General features: G+C 39.3%; 2 protein-coding genes across 4 annotated transcripts in view; one reads left to right on the top strand and one right to left on the bottom strand.

The window, feature by feature from the left end:
• Positions 1-6,534, bottom strand: part of RB1CC1 (RB1 inducible coiled-coil 1) — a 94,213-nt gene extending 87,679 nt beyond the window's left edge. For 2 of the 3 annotated variants that reach the window (XM_004435695.3, XM_014791529.2), the window contains exon 1: positions 6,420-6,534. The gene's annotated coding sequence lies outside the window, so the exon portion shown is untranslated. The remainder of the gene's footprint in view (positions 1-6,419) is intronic. The other variant, XM_087420575.1, reaches the window with a different exon arrangement.
• The window catches only part of LOC106802712 (uncharacterized), a 31,982-nt gene extending 11,020 nt beyond the window's left edge, over positions 1-20,962 (top strand). Inside the window, exons 2-4 of the mRNA XM_087420586.1 lie at positions 6,201-7,013; positions 7,123-7,418; positions 20,417-20,962. Coding sequence (XP_087276712.1) covers positions 6,201-7,013; positions 7,123-7,284 — 975 coding nt within the window. The 3' untranslated portion in view covers positions 7,285-7,418; positions 20,417-20,962. The remainder of the gene's footprint in view (positions 1-6,200; positions 7,014-7,122; positions 7,419-20,416) is intronic.
• Positions 20,963-21,231: the final 269 nt, after the last annotated feature.

Raw genomic sequence — 21,231 nt, 5'->3', positions numbered from 1 at the left:
CATAACCCTTATTTTAGAGCCTGGCAAGTCTTTTCACTGCCTTTAAGTCTCCATCCTGTTCCAACTCTTCCTGAAAACTCCTACCAGTTACAGCCACTGTAGTCAGGCTGCTTTCCTCCTGAAGTATCTTTCCTAGAGCCTCACTGTTGCCTATAGCAAGACACAAACCAATGGCCCACCATGCTCTGTTGTCTGTTTCTTTGCAGCTACTTCTCCTATGACCTCAGAGCAGGTATACCTGGTTCAGTACCCATATGGTTTCACTTAATTTCATTATCTGCCTGCCCCTTTAAGCACGGGAATTTGCCAACTGTGGCATAAAGCTAAATTAGCATTAAAATGGCAGACTCTGGAGCAAGATTTATCTGTATTTGAATCTCATCTCTCCCACTGAGGCTCAGATAACCTCTACACATCACCTTACCATCTATAAACCGAAATGATACCTTTGCAGAATGGATGAGAGGGATTGCAATAATGTAGTTCAGATTCCTTTACAGTGCAAGGAATACAATAAAAGCTTTAAAAATGGTGGCAATTATAACTTTAAACTCCAACATTCGAGGACTTCATAATTAACCCCAGTTTATCTTTCTAAAAGTATCTCCAACTACTGCCCTACATGAAACCTATATTCTCACTTTACACAGTCTTGCCAAATAAAACTGCCCTCCATTTCTGCTTATCTGAATTTTACTCATCCAAGTATGGTCCAAGAGTATGGTCCTATTAGCACTCTAGGAAGTCCTCCCTAATCACAGGTGGCCCACAGTATTCTTTCTCTCTCCTCTGAACTTACAAAACTCTTAACTAGCTACATAAGTTAGTATGAAATATCTTATGTGGGGTGGGGAGGGGGATCTCACATCATGAAAGGACATCTGTTCCTCCTGGATCTCTCTGGGATATAGTCAGCTACAAATGATAGGGAAAAGGAGAGAGTTATTTTTTAAAATACTGATTCCACTGCATTTATTCCCAGATATACAGGTGTTAGAACTGGATTTCCATGCCCATAAGAACAAGAAAGAATCTCCTATACTCATAAAAAAACACTGTCTATTCAATTTATCAATTGGAGATTAATTTACAATTTCCTGTTTGAGAGATTACCACCCTAATGATTAGATCAGTCATTCCAGCGCACTGTCAACTAGTCTAATCTATTCGAAACTTAGAATTAGCTTCTTTATATGGGGAGAACAAAGGGAAAAACCCCAGGTGACAATTTCTGATCTCCAAAATTGAACACATTCAGTCATTATTCACCTTACCTTTGTTGAACACCCAACATAAGCCAGACACTGTGCCAGGTGCTGGGAATCCAAGTACCCTCAAGTTGCTTTCAAGTCTAGCAGAATACAGGAAATTTGGATGACACTAGATAGGGTGGACCAAAAGCTTCACAGAGAAAGAACAAAGACTGGGAATAATTTTGTCTGATTTGCAATTCTGCAAATTGCAATTCATAGCAATTCGACCTCATTGAGGGATCACTGAGTGCTGCATCAATGAAAATAATGTTCAACACAAATGGGAGTGTCTAGGTTACCTGGGGACCAAAAACTGGGCTTCAATCTCTTCAAATTACATTTATTCCCATCTGATCCTACCCTTTCTCTGCCAAGAGGAAAAGAACGAGAAAAAGAAGGAAAGAGTAGGTCAGCCATCTTCCTCACATTTCCCCAAAGAGAACCTTTCCATAAAGGTTATGGGCCTCCTAAATGAATGCCTTGTCCACAACTAGACAAGCCACTTCATGTAAGGAAGCACCAAAAGCACCAAAAGAACAGAGATAACAGGAATACTTTTAACAGCTTACAGTATGTCTTTCAGGTTTTTTTCCTATGTATACAGGAAGCACATGTGTATATACAGACTGTTTGGTTTTACTAAAAGATAATATCATGCATATTGCTACATAACTTGTTTGAGCTGAATAATATAACATGGGAATCTTTCCATATGAGTACATATAAATGTATTACATATTTTGGTGTCCTGCCATTCATAAAATCTGTGTAAAATGTATGACAAAGATAATTTGGATTTGGAAATATTAGTAAATAAATAATCTAAAAAAAAAGTCCCAATTGAGAATACCATTAGACTTTATCATTTTGTGGGTTTTTTTTTAATTTTTTTTTATTTATTTATTTTTTCCCCCAAAGCCCCAGTAGATAGTTGCATGTCATAGCTGCACATCCTTCTAGTTGCTGCATGTGGGACGCTGAGGCCGGAGCAGCGGTGTGTCGGTGCACGCCGGGGATCTGAACCCTGGCCGCCAGCAGCGGAGAGCGTGCACCTAACCGCTAAGCCACGGGGCCGGCCCTAGACTTCATCATTTTGAATTAGTCTTACTCACTAAAACGAAATTCACTTTATAAGTATTATTGCTTTTAAAAATTTTTTTTCATATATGTCATGTCATTTGATAGTTTCTATCATTCTATCATTTGACAGAAACTCAACAGAAGCATTAAAATGAATTTAAGTCAAGTCTACTAAACAATAGCTCTCCTGCCTCAAAGCATACCAAGTATGGAAGCCACATCCATTTTTCCTGTGTTATCGTCACCAGTTGAAATACAACACCCAGGGCTCTGCATGGCATAATTTTTTAAGGGATAGCAATATCAAGTTGTGACACTTCCTTTAAATGTGAATTGTTTTTTTAATTCTTAATACTCACATAATTATATCTGTAGCAAAAATTTTCTACTTCTATGTTTCATCTTATAATACACACTAAGAGTTAAAAAAATGAAACCAAAATTATCTACATAGCAAATGTTAATTTAGCTTCATTTATTAAAGCAAGACTATATGTAAACATATAGCAATATCAAAAAACAATGTGCACATCTGGAATTTTCAGTATAATCGACAACAAAGCCAGGAAAATATTAACAGTATGGCATTGACTTGACTATTATGACTATTATTTCAACAGATATTCTGGATAGTTACTAACCAATTATTATGTGTGGAATACGAAGGAAAAAATGATGTGGATAGTGCCAAACCAGTAACAAAATAAAAGGTCACAATTATTTTCCATAATTACAAACCAATAAAATATGAGAAATCAAAAGAGAGCAAAATCATGGGGGAGAGAGGCGTGTCATTCCATAATCATCAGAGCACTCACTAAACAGCTGTGAAAGCAGAAACTAACCAGTGACAGAAAGGGTGCTGGAGGCACTCGAGTACTATACTCACAAAAACAGAACCTCAACTTCACTGAGGGATGGAAAGAAATGCCACCCTCTCAGGACCCTGGACCAGTGGTCCAGTTTATAGGCAAATTAGGTTTATTATGTCAACAATATTGAAAGAATCAGAGAAATGTGATAATTAAAATTTACATACTTTTATCTATGACAGCAAGTACAAAATCTTCAACCTAGCACTCCACAATCTGCTTCTCTAGCATTGTACCTATTCCAGCATCTTAAAGCAGTCTACATTTGCAATTTATCTTCTTTAAAATTTCCACTGGTTCACCATTTCCTACAACTTTATATACAAAGCTTACATATAAAGTTCCTCTTGTTATTGTTCGTGTTGCCAGAACTAAAACTGAGTGTTGCAGGGGTTTAATTAACATTTCATGAAAAAATAAATGAATCTACCTCCAAGTTGATTTCTAGCATTGCTGGGTTTACTAGAACAAACCTCTGTGTCTTCGCACATGCAGGGTTAGAGTACACTGCAGTTTCCTTACTATGACCCAAAAAGCCTGAATATCTGTAGAGGCTCCACTACCACCACATTCTCCTACCATTCTCCCCCTCATTCATGCCAGTCCACCCTCCGCAACCTTTTCACTTTTATATGCCGAGTATCTCAGAGCCTTTGCACTTACTATTCCTTCTGCCAAGAACGTTCTTTCCCCGACAGTCACACAGCTAGCTTCCTAGCTTCTCTTAGGTCTTTACTCAAGTTACTCATCGGTGAGGCCTTCCCTGGCCACTTTACCTACAGTTTCAACACTCCAATCCTGATACTTCACCTCCTCCCTTCTCTGCTTTATTTTTTTCTCCCTAGCATGTATCTCTTACTCCACATTTTTCTTCAATGAGTACAGGGATTTTGGTTTGGTTTGTTCACTGCCAAATCCCCAGTATTTCTAGAGCAGTGCCTGGTACATAGTAGGTACACAATAAATACCTGTCAAAACTTGCTGAGATGGCTAGGACTTTTTTTCTAAAGAGAAGTGAAGTGACTTAGCATGTGATATCGTTCTTTTTCTTCTTCTGGAAATATCCTCCTATATTTAAAAGCCCAAATCCCTTCAAATAAATTTCCTTTAAATTTCCAATAATGCTCATATTATAATGATTTTTATACAGGACTCCAATTTTCTTTCTTTTATAAGGCAAGAACAGTTTCTTATATTCTTATATTCCTTATATTCCTCACAGTAACTGGTTCAATAGTCTGTGGGAAGTAAATAATAACTGCATGAATCAATGTGTGTGGCAAGGGACTGATAGATTTTCACTCGAGTCACTTGAGTCAGTATTTTTTGTCCTGTGAAAGAAAAGCTTAATTGAGGTTAGAGAATAGCATTACCCAAATGAGAAAATTTTACTAGCCATTCCTTTTTCAAAAAACGATCATAAGGTATACACATCTGCAAAGTAAAGCACATAGCAGGTGCTCATACATTTGCTGAATGCATGAAAATTTGAAGGCAATCTCAAAATTAGAGGCCAAATAAGAGCTCCTCTCAAGCTTACATGATAAAAATTTAGGTTCTAAAGTGTGGCTTTTCAAAAACAAAGGTCGTGGGTCCTCTGCCCTTTCCGATGAATTTGATTTGCTAAAAGTCAATCTGCGATGCATTCTGACCTTGCATTTGTTAGCAAGGGCCAGAAAAATTTTCTCAGAGACAATAGTACTGCTTCATCGTCTTCCCTGACATCCAGTAATACCATATAAGAATTAGGCCAATAACTAATCCTAACTTTGACTAACATAAAAGATTCAAAATAGACTTAAAGAAATTACTTTTTAAAAGTGATCTGAGTCAATATCCAATTTTCATCAACAGATATTTATCAACATAAAGCATCCCTTTTATAAAACTCTACGTTTTAAACATAATGTAAATACTAAAATAAAAACATGACAAAAATGTTACTGAGAAAATATGTTCATTCAGGCCATATTCTGTTATCAAATACATTAAATTACATTTATGTACATTAAATACAAACATTAAATACAAACAGCAAAAATATCTTCACACCCCTAGCAACGGTCTGCTTATAAATCAAATAACCCAAAAAATCAAATCAGCCACCTTCTTTAGTGGTCCTTTGTTTCTCATAGTAATATCAGAATTGGAAAGACCCTATTTGTATCAAATATAATGAGATGCTTGATTAAACACAGATCTGTCTATTTAAACTAAAAGAAGTCTCCTCCTAAGTTGCTAACTTTCCCATCCTTCGGATAAATCATACAAGCACCATCAACACACAAAAACCTAGAAACTACACGATGAAACGGTTAGCAAGTTAAGCACATTTTCATACGGCCGAAATCATTGCTCTATAGTAGACTTTAGGGGAACATTCCTATCTAGCTTAATGTCTTGTAGTAACGTGACTCTTTATCAACAAAGAGCACATTAGTCTTCCTTGGCACCCAGGCTAACACCACTTCGTGGTATGCCCACACTTTAAAGAGGCATGATGGAAAAGACTAGATTACGAAACCATAAACAATAAACAGCACATCCACCGGGCGGTGGAAGAAACCAGCGAGAGTCCCCTCAGAAGCTGCCATTTCTCCTGTTTCCACCAAGAAAGTTGTGAAATCCGCAAACACACTCCATCCCAAATCTATCAGTGGGGCGGGAGGAGGCTGAGTCATTCCTAGGAGTAACTTTACACCGATCCTCGCACTCCGGGGTCGGGACAAAGACATCTCTCCGTTCCTCACACTGCGCGCTTCCTTCAGCCTCGGCCCAATTCCACGCTCCGGTTTCTCAAGTCAAAGACACCATTAGGGTGAGCCCGGCAGCGGTGACCACGCGCGCGGAGGAGGCGTCCGGGTGGGTTTAGGTCCCTCGCCCTCCGCCACTCCCGCGACTCGGCCGGGGGCGCGGACAGGGAGGGGCCCTGGGGCCGGGCCGAGGAAGCCGCAGGTAGGCCCGCACGGGCGAGCCCACCTTACACCTCCCGCAGCTCGCTGGGGCTTCGACTCGAACCGCGTGTCTCCACCGCGGCTGTGGCGCCAGGGAGGCGGCCGCCGGCAACACCTGCCGGGCCGGATGCGCGGGCCCGCGGGCGCACACACCTGCGCGCGGGCGGAGCGCGGGCCGCCGGGCCCCCGACCCCTGTGCGGGGCTGGCCGCGCGGCCGCCGCGCCGGGGGGGAAGGGGACACGGCGGCGACGGCACCTACCTGTCAGCACCTCCTCCTCCGCCGGCGGCGACAGCAGAGCCGACAGCCCCTGGCACCATCTTCCGCCGCCGCCTCCTCGTCGGCGGCGGCTACCAACCGCCCATCCGGCACCGCCAACCGACACAACCGCCGGCGTCCCGGTGCCTGCGCGGCCCCGAACTCCGGGAGGGAGGGAGCGGTCGGGGCGGAGACGGGACGCGGTCAGGCCCCTCGGCTCTGGGTAAAGGGCCGGGAGACAGCGGGCCGCGGCCTGTCAGAGCCGAGGGGCCGGGCGACAGGAGGACCCCGAGGCAGCGCCGAAGGCTCGGCAGGGCCGCGGACACAGCCGCGACTGGGTTTGTTATTGTCGACTCTGTCCCTTCCTCCGCGGGGCAAGCCGGGAAACGGCGGGCGGGGGAGGGGCGCGCCGGGCGGCCCGGCTGCGCAGAGAGGCTTCGCGCAGGTCCGGAAGTCGGCTGGCTGCCGGGAAAGGGGCGGCTCCGCTTCCTGTGGCTGCCGGCCGGCCGGCGACTTGGGTGTCCTCTCTTGACCCCGGGAGACTGCGGGCGCGGCCTGTTGGGTGCCAGCTGCCGTCCAGGCGTGGGCAGCCGTAAGGTGAGCTTAACCTTCCTTGCTACGGCGAGTTGGCCTGAGCTAGGCAGACCCCGCCGAATTTTGGGTTAGCTGCCGGTGAAAGAGCTGGTCTCCTCTCCCTGTCCCGCAGGAGCGGGGCCGGCCGAGGGTCCAGGGCCTTCGTCGCCGCCCCCGGAGCAGCCCGCAGACCGGACTAAGATCTGTGAGAGGATGGCGTACGGGAAGGGCCGTGCCCCTCCCCCACCGTACCCCGACCGCGGGGGCGCACGCCGCCGGCGAGGGTCTCTGGTAACTGCAGGTGTGGCGCTGCACGGGTTTTCTCAGACCAGGGAAGGCGAAGAAAACATCCAAGAGACGGGAGAGCCAAGGCTAGGTCGATTGAAATGAAAATGTGAGCGCCACGACCGCCAGTTTTCAGCTTTATAAGTAGGTACTGAGTTCTCTAATGGGTTAGCACGAGTACTCTATTGGGTGGGGAACAATTTCAGGGGAATCCTGATTTTGTGAAGATGATCTGTCACAGGCAATGACTTGTAGCCACAAGCCCTGAGTATTAAAATCTGATGAGCAGAAGTTATACATAGAATAATTATATAATACTTTTAGAATTCTTGTTATATGCAGGAATATCTGGTATGAGTAAAAGCTCAGGGCTTTAGAGTTTTATTTGCATAAAAATGAGTATTTGTCACCCTTTTCAATGGCACTAAAACAACAAATACTATTAGGAAGCAAAGTTTGCAATCCTTCATTTGTCAAGGTGGAAACTGGTTTAAAAAAAAAAAAAAGAAATCATTGAGCGACTGGTAAGCATTAGGGATTTTCAGTTTGCATCACACAGATCCAGTATCTGAAAGTTACCTTTGAGAAGGACTTATGTTTTTCCACTTTGTTTTTAATTTTACACTCCTGCATATCCCAGAGAGATCTTGTCTTTGGCAAGTCATTTTACTTTAGTTTTTTTCAAGCTGGAGTTTTATTACACTACCCCAGCAAGATACAGCAGAGGAGTGAAAATTAAAGAGACTAAGTTGTTGTTATGCCTTGGGGGAAGTTGTGAACTGGCAAGACTGAAGAAAGGAGCTGATTTTATTAGACATAGCATAGTAATCAGTACACAGAAAATAAGTAGTGAGAAGGGATTTGGCCAGAAAATTGGTACACTAAACACAACGTTAGGCCTGTGAAGAATATATTGGTGCTTGAACTTCCTGTTAGTTATCAATGACATTCATCATTACAAATATGATACAACTTAGAATGTAAAAACATCACTGGAATATGACAGATAAGCTATTAAGTAATAAAACGTTTTAAACGTTACTTGTCTCGCAGACTTTTTTCTTTGGGGAAAAAATTAATTCAGTCCTGATCTTCTGTCTTAGTCATAGGCTGGAAGGAATGATTAGAAGTGATTGGTTCATAGCTTAAAGGTTTACACCTTCTCCAGAGTGTAAATGTTAGGGGTTTATATGCATCTAGTGTTCTTTCCTAGTGATAAGTGAAAATATATTAACGTTAGTTCTGTTATATATATGCGGGTATTTATGGGATATACCATTACAAGTTACTAATACTACATGTATCTATAATGAGTTTTAACAAGTTACATTTTCCTTCAAACCAAAGATATTGAAAAGCCTCTGTATGCTCCCTTCTTTAATAAATAAAAACAAGAACAAACAAAAAAGCCTCATGCAGCATTACTTCTCAGCCAAGTTTCTTGATAGGAAGTCCTCAATCCACAGTCTCATTGTCATCTACTGTGCTTTTCTCACTGAAATTACGAACAGATTAATAGGGACCTCCAAATTATTGTGTTAAATGGACAATGCTGAGACTTTATTTGAACTTTCTAAAGCATTTGCCATTTTATATTATTTGTCCTTTTTATCTCCTCCTTCCCTTTTGTAGTGTCTCCCTCTTGGCTCTTAAATCTGTCCTTTATTTCATTTGGTCCTCTTCCAAATTCTCAAGTAATTATAATACAATGTAAATGATGCAAATCTAAATTGCTGTGGAATAAGAGATGAAAGAGATTTAATCTTGTCCTTATCACATTATTATTTTTTTTCATTTAGTAAACCCTTAGGTCCTTTGATTTACAGTCAGCGCAAAAGAAGTTGTTCGGTTTAGGAGGAGTATGTAGGGATTATATAAGTACTTAAAATGAATTCCAATCTTTAAAATCCTGTTTTTCCTTCCAGTGTCAACTTCAGTGTTTTTTCAGGGAGTTCTTCCATAACACGCCTGTAGTTCACCTAGATTCTTATGTTGTATCTTTCAGTATCTGTCTAACCTGCTGAAATATGTCTCTTTTAAATAGCAGAACTGTTTCCCCAATACCTGGTGTACAGTGGTGTGCACTCAGACATTTGTTGACAGTGCCCTACACCTTTTTCAGGCCCTTAATATATATATGTCCACTCACCTCCCAACTACAACTAGTCTGCGTTATATATTCCATCCAAAGCCAATTTGATCATGTCTCTTCCCTGCCTAACAACCTTCACTGGTTTTGTTTAAACTTCTTAACATGGCATAAGAAGCCTTCGTTAGGTACCAACACATCTCTCCAGCCATATCTCCTGGCACTTTTCCTCTTCACACATGCCTTATGTGAGTTTCCTCATCCAGGAATGTTCTTCACCCCTTGTTTACCTTTGAAAGCCATCCTTTAAAACAGAGCTTGGACATCAGCCAGCTTCCAACTTCTAGACGATATAGTGATCACTCACCCTTCTACTACCTCTGCTCCATATCACACAACTATCAATTTTTGTCTCCCCTCTAAGTCTATGAAACCCTTAAGATTAGGAACTATGAATTATTTATAAGTTCTCAGAACTTGATAGAGAGCTTGGCACATAGTTAGCAATTAAGAAAATATTTGTTGGATGTAATAAATTCTGCAAATATTTATATTGAAGGTTGACTAGGTAAGTTACTGTGGAGAATTCCTGCCCTCAAATATCCCAAAAACTTGTACAAGGGACCATTCAAAAATCTCTGTAGTGACAAATTTGTATGACATTAATCGTTTACCCAGAATGTTACCAAATTGACCTCACTCCAGTGGGACTCCAACCCACATTTGGAGAGGCTCTGAGGAGGGACCCATGGGTGGGCCTTGTACCCACAATCCGTCCCCTACCCAGAGGGTTATTTTCTGTTCGGAGTCACGGATTTGAAACAACCGAAGCTGAGCGGTCAACAGGACAAGCTTTTATTCAATGGCCAAAGTATGGAGAAGTGGGAACTAAGTTCACAAATCAACTTCTCAGCTCATGGGGCACGTAAGAAGCTGTTATAAGGGGTCCAGGTAATCAAGGGAAGGAAAATTCACAGTTTTCAGAGAAATGGGCAGGCTTTTCCGGGGATCAAGGGTGCCACCTCTTCTCTTTCCTTATTTGGTCATATCCTGCCATTGCCATGGCAACTGTAAACTGTCATGGCTCTGGTGAGTGTGTTATGTGGCATGGTAATGCATTACAATGAGCGTATAATGAGCTGCAGGGTGTATGTCAGGTGAAGTCAGACTGCCATGTTGCCTTCAGCCGGTGTTAATTGGTTTGGACTAAGTGTCTCAGCCATCTCCTTCCTCTCGTTGTGGTTTCCTGTAAGCTAAAGAGAACGTGTCAGGCAGGGCTGACGGTTCTGAGCAGGGCTGCGGTTACTGGCCTATGGGGTCTGTGGGCCAGCTAACAAGAATACATCAGGATGTTGGGAAGATCATGGTACACAGCTTAACTTTGTTAACTCTGCCTTATTTAAGGTTTCATTCCACATATATATTAGATATTTCTCAAACATCTTAGTATCATTATCCTAGTTTTCTTTTAGGTTATGTTCAAACAGCCAGTAATCATGATAACATAATTTGACTTTATTTATATTTTTATTTTTTACTTTATTTCCATTTTTAAAAGTTAACCCCTTTTTAAAAGTTTTGGACTTCATTTTTAAGATCTTAGCTAATATGGTGTGTAAAATATGGTCATGCACTACTTAGAGGCTTCTGGCAGTTTGATTATTAAGTTAATGTTTTCAGTAGTATTTACAGACCTTAAAGCTGCCCTACTCAGTTGGTCTGTTGGTACTCACACATATTATTAATGATAATGATGGTAGTTAACTTCAGAGTGACCATCTTCAAAGCTAGTGATGAGCTAGTGAGCCATACTGTTTCTAATGCTGCAACACATACAACAGAATACTTCTAGCATGCTTAGTTTTCCAAAGATTTAAACCAATAGATTGAGACAAAACATTTTTAGTCATTTTTGCATTTAGTTCTCGTCTTTCGTTATTTTGAAAAGGCTTCTTAGCAAAATGTCTAAAAATAGAGCTAGAATGTCTTAAAGCAGAAACTTATCAGTCCTACGGATACAGATGTGGATTGAACTTAAACATCAAGTGGTAGTTGGACTTCAGGTGGTGACTTTCAAACTTCTGTGACTGCGACCCACGATAAGAAATACATTTTAACGTTGTGAACTCGTACACACGTACAGGCCTCTGTAGCAATGAAACCATGTGTTGTGAAAAAATACTGCTTGTGATGCACTCTGATATTTACTATTCTATTCTGTTTTTTCCAATACTAGTTTGGACCCACTAGATAGATTTTACCACCCAATAATGACTTGAAAGACATTAGATTCAGTGATTTAGGCCCCAAACCCTGAGTTTCTTTGCTCCTGGTTTTTCCATCGGTGGCTTCCTATTTTGACTATATCCCTCAATAGTGAAGTTTGTGATTATGTTTATTTAAAAAAGGCATAATCTAACTGAAACCGCAAAACACTTGTGAGTGTGTCTTAGATGACAAACGTGGGCTTCACATTCATAAGCCTATCTAGTTGTCTTAATAGCCCTATCAGGTTTATATTAATTTTCTCCATTTTTATAGATGGGGAAATGAGAGGTTAAGTCACTAATTCCTTCTAGTTAATGTTCTTCAGCTAGTAACTGTTAGGGAAAAGATTTGAACCCAGATAATCCAATTCTACAGGCTGTGTCCTTAAACACTACACTATGCTGCTCCTTAATTTAGTGGACTCCTGAAGCAGGGAGGGGAGAAAACTGTAAAGTCTACCGGTAGGCTACACAGTTTCTTCATCTCAGCATTATTAGCATTTTGGGCCAGATAATTCTTTGTCGTAAGCTGTCCTCTGCATTTCAACAACATCCCTCGTCTTTACACACTAAATACCAGTGGCACCCCCAGTTATGACAACCAAAAATGTCTCTGGACATTTTGTAATGTTCCCAGAGAGACAAAATCACCCCCCTTCCCAGAACCACAGGCTAAAGTATGGTACATCTATATAAAGAAATACTATGCAGACACTAAAATTATATTCTAGGAAAATATTTAATGACAAAGGAAAATATTCTAAATTATAGTACCAAACTGTACTATTTTTAAGATACATTATTTTTTTCACATTTTAACATCTCTGAAATCTGGATGCATTTAACAGTGGATAGAGTCCTATAGCACGACCAATAGCCATTCATTGCCTGTGCATGCAAGACTTGAAAAACACCAGCTTGGAAAAATATCCTAAAAAAATGGTGGAGCATTCTTTTAAACCCAAGGTACCAAAAGTTTGAGAGAGATGAGGAATCAGACATGTTGGGCAACATAACCAAAGATAATCCAAAGCATGCTATCTCTAAAGAATCGTAAAGCTAACTTAGGAGACTGGCCCCAGGACTTCTGTTCTGTTATGGATTCTCAGGAAATACTTACTGCTCGTGCTTTCAGTGGTGAAAGGATAAATTGTTTGGAAAAACCCAGACAACTTCTGAGTCAAAATGTAATTAGAGGAGTTGGATTTTGAAAGATGAAATTTTAGAAATAGCTTTACCAATGTATTTTTCTTATATATTTTTATGTATGCACAAAAGCAATGATAAAAATGTGTCTAAGAGGGGCTGGCCCCGAGGCGTAGCAGTTAAGTGCGCGCGCCCCGCTGCTGGCGGCCTGGGTCCGGATCCCGGGCGCACACAGATGCACAGCTTAGTCAGGCCATGCTGTGGCGGCGTCCCATGTAAAGTGGAGGAAGATGGGCACGGATGTTAGCTCAGGGCCAGTCTTCCTCAGCCAAAAAAAAACAAAAAAGGAGGATTGGCATGGATGTTAGCTCAGGGCTGATCTTCCTCACACACAAAAAAATTGTCTAATGAAGTCTAACAAAGCTTTTTAAATAAGTATAAAGTAAAAATTATAGGTGGTTTTTCCTTTATGTACATTTTTCTGCACTTGCCAAACTGCATGTCTTTTAAAATGTATCATTAGTTTTTTGCAACTGAAAATGGTTTCTGTATTGCTTCACATAAAATCCAACATTTTTTTCCAATTTGCTAAAGTCCATTTATTTTAAAAACATCATTTGTTTTTTGCTGTTACTTTCTCAGCCTGGTGTCCAGTCCTGCCTCAGCCTTCTGTGTTACATATCCCTAGTAGTCAATTCTTTCTGCTCTCCATCAAACTGTCTGCACTATTCTTAAATCCCTACTCCACCCCTTTCCAGTTCTCTCATTCTTGGTAAATAATCTCACTTCCTACATAACTGAGGAAACAGAAGCTATGAGAAAGAACTTCTTCACCCTTCTGCCATAAATTCTGCAAACCTATCTGCACTTATTTCTAGTCTCACTTTCAGTCACTGTCCTGTCCCTGCTGTTGATGGTAGTTGTGGCCTTTTGACTCTGTGCCATAATCTCATTCAGTCATTTTGTGGGACCACTTGGTATGTGCAAAATTTAGTTCATATGTGAAATATTTTACAGAACTTAAATAATATCTTTAAAATTGGAATTTATCCTTAATTGCTTATTGGTTAATTTAAAATTGAAAATAAATTAAGAAATAAAACATTACATCAGCAGTATGATTTAGGAGTTACCTAAGATATCTTGATATTTCAGTCTTATTAAAATTCACTTATTACCTGCTAGACAATTATTTACATAAAATGTATTGATTTGTTAACAAGATTAAAGATAGATATAAAAGGCAGATAAAACTATTGAAAATTTTTTTTCCTTTTTGTTTCTGTAATATTTTTTAACTTAATTTTTGACTACCTTGATTATATGAAATTTCAACAAAAATCTTCACTGTCTCTTTTTCTTTTCTGGCCATTATTGTTACTGTTTCTCTATTGTTACTAAAACTGATTTTGTTGTATAGAAGAACAGAGTGTTAAAAAGTTATCCACTCTGAGTGTCAAATACACTAGATATATACCAATGACAGGGCCTGAGACTCTTCACTTTTTAAACAAGCTTTAGGGGGAATTCTAATGCAGAAAATGGCCTTGAGAAACAAAGGACTAAATCTCTAAACATCAATCTGCAAGGAGACAGGGGACGTGCTCTTAGATGTGTCTCCCCGATTCAGGATTTGTGGTGAAAAGAGGTTAGGGAGAACAGGTTGGCATACAGAAATGCTGGTGGGACAGGTTTTGATTGTTGAGCTTTAAGCATTTATGGTAAGGTGCTAAACATTTATGGTAAGGTTTTAAACATTTATGGTATGATGGGGAAGGAAATTTAACACCAGATCTTCCTGGATGACGGACCCCTCGCTTCGGATAAGAGTCCAACTTTTAAGTTTCAGTCATGTCCTGGTCTTTTGGTTCCATGGGGAGGAGAATTTTTGTTTCCTTGGTCATTTCAGATCAACATTTCTTCTCTTTTGCATACTGTGGCTACATGACTTTGCAAATTTTCTGAAAGACAATTCTTAATCGCTTTGTTGATAAAAGGTGGGATCTGTTCAAACTGTGGTTACAATTGTACTCCTGGAGAAATAAAAACATATGTCTTCACAAAAACTTTTACACAAATGTTTATATTGCATTATTCATAACAGCTAAAAAGTGGAAACAGTTCTAATGTCCATAAACTGATCATTGGATAACCAAAATATGGCATATCCATACAATAGAATATTATATGTGATACAAGAATTTCAATTCCTCACATAGTACACAGAATTACTATATGATCCAGCAATTCCACTTTTAGGTATATATCCAAGAGAATTAAAAACCTGTGTCCACACAAAAATGTGGTCACAAATATTCGTAGCAGCATTCTTAGGAGCCAAAAAAATGGAAGCAAACATCAGCTGATAAATGGATAAACCGAATGTGGCCTGTACATACAATGAAATATTATCTAGCAATAAAAAGGAAAGAAGTACTGATAAATGCTACAACATGGATGAAGCATAGAAACATACTAAGTGGAAGAAGCTAGTCAGAAAAAGCCACATACTCTGATTCCGCCTATGTGAAATATCCAGAATGGGCAAGTTCCTAGACAGAGAAGATTAGTGGTTGTCAGGGGCCGGGGAAAGGGAAGAATGGGAAATGACTGCTAATGGGCTTGAGATTTCTTTTGGGAATGATGAAAGTGTCCTGAAATTAGATAGTGGTGTTGATTACACAACCTTATGAATATACTAAAAACTCCTGAATTGTACACTTTGAAATGGTGAATTTTTGGTATGTGAATTATATTTAAATAAAACTGTTACTTAACATTTTTAAATTATATTTTAAAAAATTGAATAAGATAAGTAGTAAACAGAAAATAGCCACATAAATCACCTGTTGCTAAGCTCTGGTTCATTTAACCATCACTAGAGAGATTTAAAAATAGTTTAAAAGTAGAAATCTCATTTAACCCTCACTTGAAGTGGCAGTCCGTTGGAAGGAGAAATATAATGGAAATTGAATGATTAGACCTGGGTGCAGGCAATAAGGTAGTGAGTGCATTGTCTATGTTATTGTTTAACAATCATAAATATAACTATAATCAGTCTGCTTTTATTATCACTATGTGCCATCAATTGTAAACAATGCCAATGAAAAGATACTCTTCCTGAAAAAAATCTTTTGTTAGTCCAAGTCAGGGTTTCTCAGTCTGTTGTCATTTTGAGCCAGATAATTCTCTGTTGTGGGAAGCTGGTCTGTGCATCTTAGGATGTTTAGCTCCATTCGGTAGCATTCTCTTCCCCCCAGTTGTAACAACCAAAAATGTCTCCAGACATTGCCAAATGTCCCAAGAGGCAAAATCACCACAGCAGAGAACCGCTGATGTAAATTCTAAATAAATGCTGTGGTTTCTATTCAATTTTAATAACATATGTATAAGCCTCAGAGTAAAAATGAGTAGATTTTTATTACTTATCTTTTAATCAACGTTATATTCTATGGGGAAATTAATTTGTATCTCCAATTACTGTGGTAATATATAAATCCTACCTGTAAAGAGTAGACTCAAAATATACAGTGATAGCACCATGATTGTGAAGATGCCTAAACAGAAGTTGAATCGTCTCAGTTCTTGGGGCTCGCCCAGTGGCATGATGGTTAAGTTTGTGTGCTCTGCTCTGGTGGCCCAGGGTTCTAAAGTTCAGATCTTGGGTGTGGACCTGCACATCACTCATCAAGCCATGCTGTGTCCGCCTCCCATATACAAAATAGAGGAAGAGGGACAATCTTTCTCACACACAAATACGTACATACATACATACATACATAATAAAAAAAGAATAGTTTCAGTTCTATTATTCCATGTGCAGATCATTCTCTGAACCTTACGTGGTTCTTTCTTTGGAAGCATTTCTTCATATTTTTCCCCTTTTAAAAAAAAAATCATACAATGAAAAAGTGTTAATCTATTTTTTCCTTCTTTGAAATATGATTATTTTATTTAAACTTTTGTTTAAAAAATTTTAATAGCATAATTACATATTTGAAGACCAATAAAATATTTTTCAATCTCTACATTTCTGTCTGGCCTATATTATTTTTCATATCATGATTATTAATAAAAATAATTTTCTCATTTAGAGGAAGGTATTAAGAAGGATCTATATCAGGTGTCACATGTGCTAGGTACACCACTGATTTCAGAGACAGAGGAGGAGCTAACAAACTTGATTTAGGTTGTGTGAGGTATAATGGTAGGTGCTTTATATACCTTATTTAATCTAACACAACAAACTGCCATTTTTACATATGAGGAAACTAAAGCTTAGGCTTAATTAATTGGGTGTTTTTCCTCAAATTCTATTTAAAATTCTAAATAGCGTGAATAATTTGTACTGGCAGATTTTTTACTATCTTGGTCTTGAGCTGGTTATTGCTCTCTCAAAACCAAACAATATAATGACATACTATTTGTATAATATAATTAATAACTTTTAAACTTGTGCACTTTTGTTCTTAATTTAATAAGAATTCCTTTCCAGGACAATAGTATACTTCATGGCAAGACTACTGCCTCAAATTATGGAACAATTAATATATACATATATTTTAAAAGGACCCTTTTTAGACAAAAGTACTTGCATCTCTAGTAGATGCCTAGTCTTGTTCTGTGCATTCAATTAATTGTTCTATGCATTGTTAAATGAATAATGTATTAAGTTTGTAGCTTGCCTGGTCAACATGAAGTCTGCTCAAAGAAAAATTGTCCAGAAATGGCTCTATCAGCAAAACCTTGGTGCACAATTTTAACTTGAAAGACAGGTAAATAATAAGAGGAAGTAGAATCATTAAGATAAAGTCCTAGTCTAAAACATAGGACAGGAGAAAAACAAGACTGGCATCTTTTAAAATATTTATAAAACGTTCTCTCATATCTATAACTGTAAAAGTTTTGGAGTGAATTCTATTGCTGTGGTAGAAAGCTAAATACCAGAAGGAAGTATGTGTGGCATTTTGCCTTGGGATCAGAACTTTCTAAGCATGGCCTCAGCAAAATTAACCATATTAAGTGCTTCTTTGCTCCAGCCACAAAACACATCATACTCAAATATTACATAATGCAATATGCCAAAACTTGCCATCAGTGGATAGTCATTGTGATAAAGTTCTCACCTGGAAGCTGCTCCTTTGTCATGATCTGAAAACCAACTGAGGAATCAGAATATATGAACTTGAACTTGAGCTTTAAATAATTGGTCTGTCGTTGTAACAACAAAGCAACCTAGCCAGATTTATTCTTGACACAGTAAATACAGACAGGGTGTGGTGACTGTCGCCGGCTGGGTGTATCTGCAATTCAAAAGATGACTAATGAGGTACTGCTTACATTTAAAAGTAGAAAAGTTATCTCTGATGTATACTGCTTCTTTAACTGATGATTGAGGCTATTTTCTTTTTTTGTGAGGAAGATCAGCGCCTGTGCTAACATCCATGCTAATCCTCCTCTTTTTGCTGAGGAAGACTGGCCCTGAGCTAACATCCGTGCCCATCTTCCTCCGCTTTATGTGGGACCCCGCCTCTGCGTGGCCTGATATGCGGTGTCGGTGCGCACCCAGGATCCGAACCCGGGCCCCCAGCAGCGGAGCGCCCACATTTAACCCATACGCCGTGGGGCCGCCAATGATTGAGGCTATTAATGCAAATTATGAAAACTGAAGAAGTACACAGTTTAAAAGCAGTAAAAGGCTATTCTTCGTCAACCCTTCCCATTTACCTCTAAGGTCTTCAAAGACAGTTTTGGATTTCCCTGGATTCAACAAGTTTGTCTAGTCTTCCTTTAGACACTGCAGTTCATAGTGGGAAATATCAACTGCATTCCCTCAGAGTCCATACCAGATGTCTAGCATGCTTTGCAATGTTTCTTATTACTCACTGATTCATAGTTCATCCATTCACTCAGCAAACATTTATCATGGACCAGGCACTCTGACAAGGATAAAGTGACATGGGAAAAGAGTAATTGTCTATGAGTGGGTATGGGGATAAGTAAATTGCAGCCCAGATCTTGCTCAACTTACGATGGGGTTACATCTTGATAAACCGATCATAAGTCGAAAATGCATTTAATATATCTAACCTACTAAACATCATAGCTTAGCCTAGCCTCCCTTAAACATGCTCAGAACACATTAGCCTACGGTTGGGCAGAATCATCTAACACAATGCCTATTTCATAGTAAAGTGTTGGATCTCTCATGTAATTTATTGAATACTGTACTAAAGTGAAAACAGAATGGTCTGTGGGTACAGCATGGTTGTAGGTGTATCAGTTGTCTACCCTTGTGATCATGTGGCTAACGGAGCTGTGGCTCGCTGCCGCTGCCCAGCACCACGAGAGAAAATCATACCACATATGGCTAGCTCAGGAAAAGACAAATTCAAAATTCGAAGTACAGTTTCTACTGAATGCATACCACTTTCACAACATCATAAAGTCGAAAAATCATAAGTCCAAATATCGTAAATAGGGGACGTCTGTGTATTCAATTTATACAATTGAATGCTACCCAGTAGTTAAAAATGCATGAACTAGAGCCACATGTATCAGTATTATATCTCAAAAACATAGTATTTAAGTAAAAAATAGAAATGTTTGATAATATGCAGTATTGGAAAGAGTGTGAGAAAATGGGCACTTATTTATTTCAGGGAGTGTAAATATATTACAACCTCAAGAAAGGACAATTTGGCAATCCGTTATGATTAATATTACCAAAAAAGTGTCAATTCTAATTTATTCTATAGATATAACTACATATATGGGAACTAAAGTGAACAAGAATAGTTATTGCAATATTGTTTGTAGTAGTAAAAGATGGATTGTTCATTAATAGAGGACAGGTTAAATAAATTATGGTCTATACATCCCGTGCATCTGGGACAAAAGAATAAGCAATCTCTTTATACACTGTATGAAATTATCTCTAAAATGTGTTGTTAAATGAAAAAAACCAGATGCATAAGAGTGTGCTACTGTTTAAGTAAAAAAAAAAAAGAAGAGAGAGGAATATATATGTATTTACTTAATATCCATAGAACATCTCTGGAAGATGATAGAAGAAACGGGAAACATCAATTGCTTCCAGGAAGTGAAAATAGGTGCTGTCTGGGCACCTGTGTGGAAAAGAAACTTTTCACTGCATACTCTTTTGAATCATTTGAATTTTGAACCACATCTACTCAAAAAGAAAAGACTATTGGAATTTTTTAAAAATAACGTTGACGGAAAATAAAGTACAGATAACCAAAATAAAAACACATGCATTGGAATGAAATACACCAACATCACGATGGTGGGCAGGGAGAGGATAGAGTTGGGATAAGAGAGGCTGACACAGGGAGCTTCTACTATATCTGTAATGTTTCTTTTTAAAAAAATCTAAAATACATATAGCCATATATTAAGATGTATTAAAATTGGGTAATGGATAGCTGGTGTGTTTATTATCTTGGTATCTATACTCTTGTGTTTGTTTGAAATATTTCATATTTTTAAAGAGAAAAAGGTGACCAGATATTCAGGACACAGGAATATATGTTTATATTAATTCATGTTAAATATTTATTTGTTGGCAGTAGTAGGGATCATAAAAATAAGTAAGAAATGATTTCTCTCCTCTCTTTTAGGAGTTAATCCTGATTAGGAGAAATAAGAATGTCATTGAACAGACCACAGAGCTGATGAGAAAGCAGGACACCTCACCTAGTCTGAAGAGGCCGCTCTCCCTCCGTGTGGAGGGAGGGAGAGAGGCATGAAGAATTGTCACTTCTCACAGAGCTGAATTTTGGCTGAATTTAACTTCTCACAGAACTGGACAGCAGATGAGGAAACTGGCCCGCTCGCTTTAACTCTTCCCACGATTTCTCATCTGGACCATAGTGATGTCTTACTGCCTACTCTAGTTTAAAACGTCCTCGGGTGGTCTCTTAGGCCCTTCAAATTAAGAGCCCCATCTGCACGAGGCGGGACTGTGGGGAGACTAAGGTCAGGCTGGCTTTGGATCCTGCCAATGCCTCTCATGGGCTGGATGATCTTAACAAGTACCTTACTTTCTCTGTGCCTCAATTTCTGCATTTCTAAAGTGAAAACCATCATACCTACTTTATAAGAGTATTGTGAAATAACACGTGTAAAGAGCTAAGAACACCACCTGGAATGTAGGAAGTGCTCAATTAATATTGTTTCTTATTATTAGCTCTAGAAATAAGCTTCCCCTTCCAGCTTTATTCCTCTGCTCCGTCTGTTACTTTTCATGGAATTTTCTCTGCTCACCATCCTGTCAAAACGCTACCAATTTTTTTTTCTGTAAGGAAGATCAGCCCTGAGCTAACATCCAATGCTGATCCTCCTCTTTTTCGCTGAGGAAGATTGGCCCTGGGCTAACATCCTTGTCCATCTTCCTCCACTTTATATGGTATGCCGCCACAGCATGGTGTAACAA

Source organism: Ceratotherium simum, chromosome 31, assembly GCF_057802395.1.
Source record: "Ceratotherium simum simum isolate JZ-2026a chromosome 31, ASM5780239v1, whole genome shotgun sequence".
Lineage (NCBI taxonomy): Eukaryota > Metazoa > Chordata > Mammalia > Perissodactyla > Rhinocerotidae > Ceratotherium > Ceratotherium simum.
The sequence above is the reverse complement of the archived record's forward strand: the minus strand, read 5'-3'. Positions and strand labels throughout refer to the sequence as shown.